General features: G+C 39.8%; 1 protein-coding gene across 1 annotated transcript; it reads right to left on the bottom strand.

Moving 5' to 3' along the window:
- Positions 1 to 283: 283 nt before the first annotated feature.
- On the bottom strand, positions 284 to 3,603 carry LOC139198071 (uncharacterized). The gene is made up of 2 exons (XM_070826328.1): positions 3,334 to 3,603; positions 284 to 919 (listed from the first exon to the last, which is right to left on the bottom strand). Exons 1-2 carry the CDS (start codon positions 3,601 to 3,603, stop codon positions 284 to 286), a joined length of 906 nt encoding a protein of 301 aa, XP_070682429.1.
- Positions 3,604 to 3,833: the final 230 nt, after the last annotated feature.

The following is a 3,833-nucleotide window of genomic DNA, read 5'->3' as shown; positions in this document are numbered from 1 at the left end:
CCACCGTCACTCCGGATTTCTTCAGAACGCATTGAACGGGCGAAACCCACCTACTATCCGAGATTGGATAGATAACTCCACAATCTAAAAGCTTGATGACTTCTTTCTTCACAACTTCCATCATAGGAGGGTTGAGTCGGCGTTGAGCCTCTCGAGATGTTTTAGACCCCTCCTCCAAAAGTATGCGATGCATGCAAGTAGTAGGGCTAATTCCCTTGATATCGGCCAACGTCCACCCAATTGCTGTTTTGTACTCCTTTAACACCCTCACTAACTTACCTTCTTATTGTGCCGTGAGTGAAGTGGAGATGATGACGGGCAACGTCTCATCCTTGCCCAAGTAAACGTACTTCAAGTGACTAGGCAATGGCTTAAGTTCAAGTGTAGGTGGCTGCACAACTGAGGGAAACATCTTATTAGCCGAAACTGAACTTAAAATTGGGTCCAAAAACTTACCAGTTTGTGATGGCAATGATTCAAGGGCAGCCACCATCTCAATGACCTCATCACTAGGGGGCACGGCAAAGGAGTTTCCATGCATACCGTGGGTTCCAATGGTTGCTGCTTCAACGTTTTGCTTGTCCATTCCTTGTGCAATGACCAATTCAAGTGCATCGTCGTTCAATTTGTCAAAATGATCCTGCGCCAAAGAGTCAATTACATCAATAGAAAAACATGAATGATTCTCACTAGGATACTTCATAGAATCAGAAAGATTGAAATTAATGACTTCCCCATCAAATTCCATCATCAAAGTGCCATTAAACACATCAATCTTTGTACGAGCAGTTTTCATGAATGGCCTTCCAAGGAGGATGGGCAATGAAGGGGCATGGTCTGACTCGTCCATCTCAAGCACGTAGAAATCCGTCGGAAAGATCAAATGATTAACCTGCACTAAAACATCTTCCAAAACTCCCTTTGGATAGGCATTAGATCTATCAGCTAATTGTATAATCACACCATCATTTTTCAACTCTCCTAGGTTCATAGATGCATAAATCGAATATGGCATGACATTTATGGATGCACCTAAGTCTAACATGGCAAATTCAAACCTAGTATTACCAATGACATGATAGGAGCATATTTATGCGCCTTAGTTAGCTAGTTCTTATGCATTTTCACTATGTTTTCTTAGTTAAATTAGTCTTTTAAGCTACTTTCATGTGTTTTCAGGTTTAATGGGCATATGACATAAAAGATGGCAATTTGGAGTTTTTGGAGCAAAATGAGAGCTTGGATTGAAAAGTACATGCATGGAACACAAGGTTGGGATGAAATTGAAGATTTGAAGATTTGAGGATTCCTAGTACAAGGAGGATTCCTAGTCCGAGGAAGAGTCCTAATTGAAGAAGGATTCCTAATCAACGAGGGATTCCTAGTTGAAGATGGATTCCGAGAAGAACGAAGATTCCTACTCAAACGAGGTTTCCTACTTGAAGTAGGAAAGCTAAGCCTAAAAGTTTCCATTTTGGGTTGATCTTTCCTAAACTTAAATGGCCTTGCATTTTAGCAACATTGGAAGGTTCCGAAGCGTTGGAAGACACGAAGAATGGTTCTAGAACATTTTCCTCCTTCTTGCCGTGGGTTGGGTCTATTTTCTCTTGGTTTTGGGCTTTCTAGAAGCCCTATCTACAAACCCTAACCCTTTGCCGCACCTAGGCCTCTAAAATATCTGATTTCCTTGCCTTGCAAGGCTTTCTAGAAGCCTTAACCCTAGCCCACCAAACCTGCCGCACCCTAGGCCTTTTCCCATGCAATTTCTGATTGTTTTAACCTATTTTCTGGTGGATTTGGGTTTCTAGAAACCCTAATCTGATTGCTAGGGTTTTTAGGTGCCTATATATACTCCTTAAAACCTTTTGGCCGAACCTACCACCTCCCATTCCCATAACTCACGCCAGAATTCATTCATTCACCCTTGCCGCAATCTTCCATCCCCAAACTCCCATATTTCTGACCTCTACAACCTTTGCCGCACCATCCCCTTCCCCAACCCATTACTACATCCTTCCACAACCATTCATCCACCTTGTGCAGCCACCATTGAAGGAGAGAAAGGACTAGTGCCGTGCAGCCCAAAGGAGGAAGACACCTTGCACATGCAATCTGCCATTAGTGGAGTGTTTGGAGTTCTTTCTTCCCTTGTTTCTGTTTTCATGTTTAATTTAACTTGCTTTTCAATTATGTTAAACATGTGGAACTAATTTCTTTTTAGTTAGAGGCGAATTTGAAGCCGTGGACATATGTTGGTTATGATTTGATTTACTCCAGTTATGAATTCATGAACTTTAGATGTGGTTTACTTTTCTGTTTTGATTAAGAACTTGTCTATGTATGTGGGTTGAGGGTCGACACTTAATTTGCATGCCTAAACTTGATGCTAGGATATAAGGGAATTTCACCTAATCGTTATGAACTTATATTCATGAGTAGTAAAGATCGCTAGTCACGATTGTGTTTAAGTAAACCCTAGGCTGGATTATCATGCGTATTCCATAGTTATGAATGCCTAGTCGATGTTTATGATTTCCGTTGAACTTAATGATCTTTGTTGAATGTCTCTATCATGCGTATTCCATAGTTAGGGACTTTGATGAGGAATAATTTGGTTGTAATGCGTATCCCATTCAATCCAATGAATCTAGGGAAATCTGGAAGTTAATTTAAGCGAACCTAATTAACTTGGAGCATTGTCATTCATTGTTTGTTGAAGTCATAACTGGGAATCAAATTATATGCATATGTTCATGTGTGGATAAGGAACCCTCTAACTAAGTTTCTCATCATTCTATTTCATCACAATCTGTTTTGTTTGAAGTTTGTTTACGAGTCTCTGTTTTAATTCCAATTTCGTCAAAATAAATCCCCCATTTATTTTAAAGTGTTAGATTAGTTAGAAATCAATTTAGTTTGTGTTTCTAAGTGTCTTGAGTCAAGTTTTAGTCCAATTTCGTCCAAATTAGTGTTAGGTACTCAAAACTGCCCAGAAAGTGGTTTTAAGGCAGTTTTGAGTCTTTTAGTTGCTGTTTTGAGTTTTTGGTTGATTTAAGTGTTTTAAACTCTAGTTTTGCATTAATTGAGTCTAGTTTAGTGTTCTACATTATGTTTTTATGTTCTTGAGTCAGTTTCACATTGATTAGCATCCCTAGTTAATCCCCGGTTTAGAACGATCCCTATTTGCTCATATACTACAATTGTCATCCATAGGGTTTAATTTGTGTGTCAACATAATTTTCACATCATGACACAAGGAATTGTAAAACTACTCGAATCTTTGCATTTAGGGGGCAGTTTGAGTTGCAAGATGGCTGAGACATTTTCACTTACCTTTACAACCTCCTTGGTCAAAATCCTCTTCCTAGTGGTGCAAAGCTTTTTCAAAAATTTAGCATACCTTGGTACTTGCTTAATTGCATCCAAAAGAGGGATATTGACTTGAACTTTTCTAAACGTCTCTAGAATGTCCTTTTCAGCTTCATCTTTCTTTGTTTGCTTAAACCTACTAGGAAAAGGAACATTCAAAGGAAAAGCATTAGTAGGAATTGAATTGGACACGTTCTTACCTTTATTGGACAGATTGGATGATTTAGGAGCCATGGGGGCTTACGGCAAAGAGATGTCCTCCCTTACCGTGGGCATGCTTTGCTCCTCCTCTTCAATTATCAACTCTTCCACCTCGTTTGAGGCTAATTTAGATGGTTGGGGTGCTGTTTCCACTTGTTTCCCACTTCGCAACATGATTACCTTGGCAGATTCAAAGCCTCATTTCGGATTCACAACGGTTGAACTAGGCAACTTGCCTTGCTCTCGAAATTGTCCCACAAACT

This window comes from Malus domestica, chromosome 08 (assembly GCF_042453785.1).
Source record: "Malus domestica chromosome 08, GDT2T_hap1".
In the NCBI taxonomy this organism is placed as follows: domain Eukaryota; kingdom Viridiplantae; phylum Streptophyta; class Magnoliopsida; order Rosales; family Rosaceae; genus Malus; species Malus domestica.
This window is presented reverse-complemented; position numbering and strand designations above follow the sequence as displayed.

Excerpts from the sequence above, each read along its gene's own strand:
- LOC139198071 (XM_070826328.1), bottom strand. The coding sequence starts at position 3,603 with ATGGCTCCTAAATCATCCAATCTGTCCAATAAAGGTAAGAACGTGTCC. Across the intron at positions 920-3,333 it reads TGACCAAGGAGGTTGTAAAG|GGAGTTTTGGAAGATGTTTT; the intron begins GTAAGTGAAAAT and ends GCCTATCCAAAG.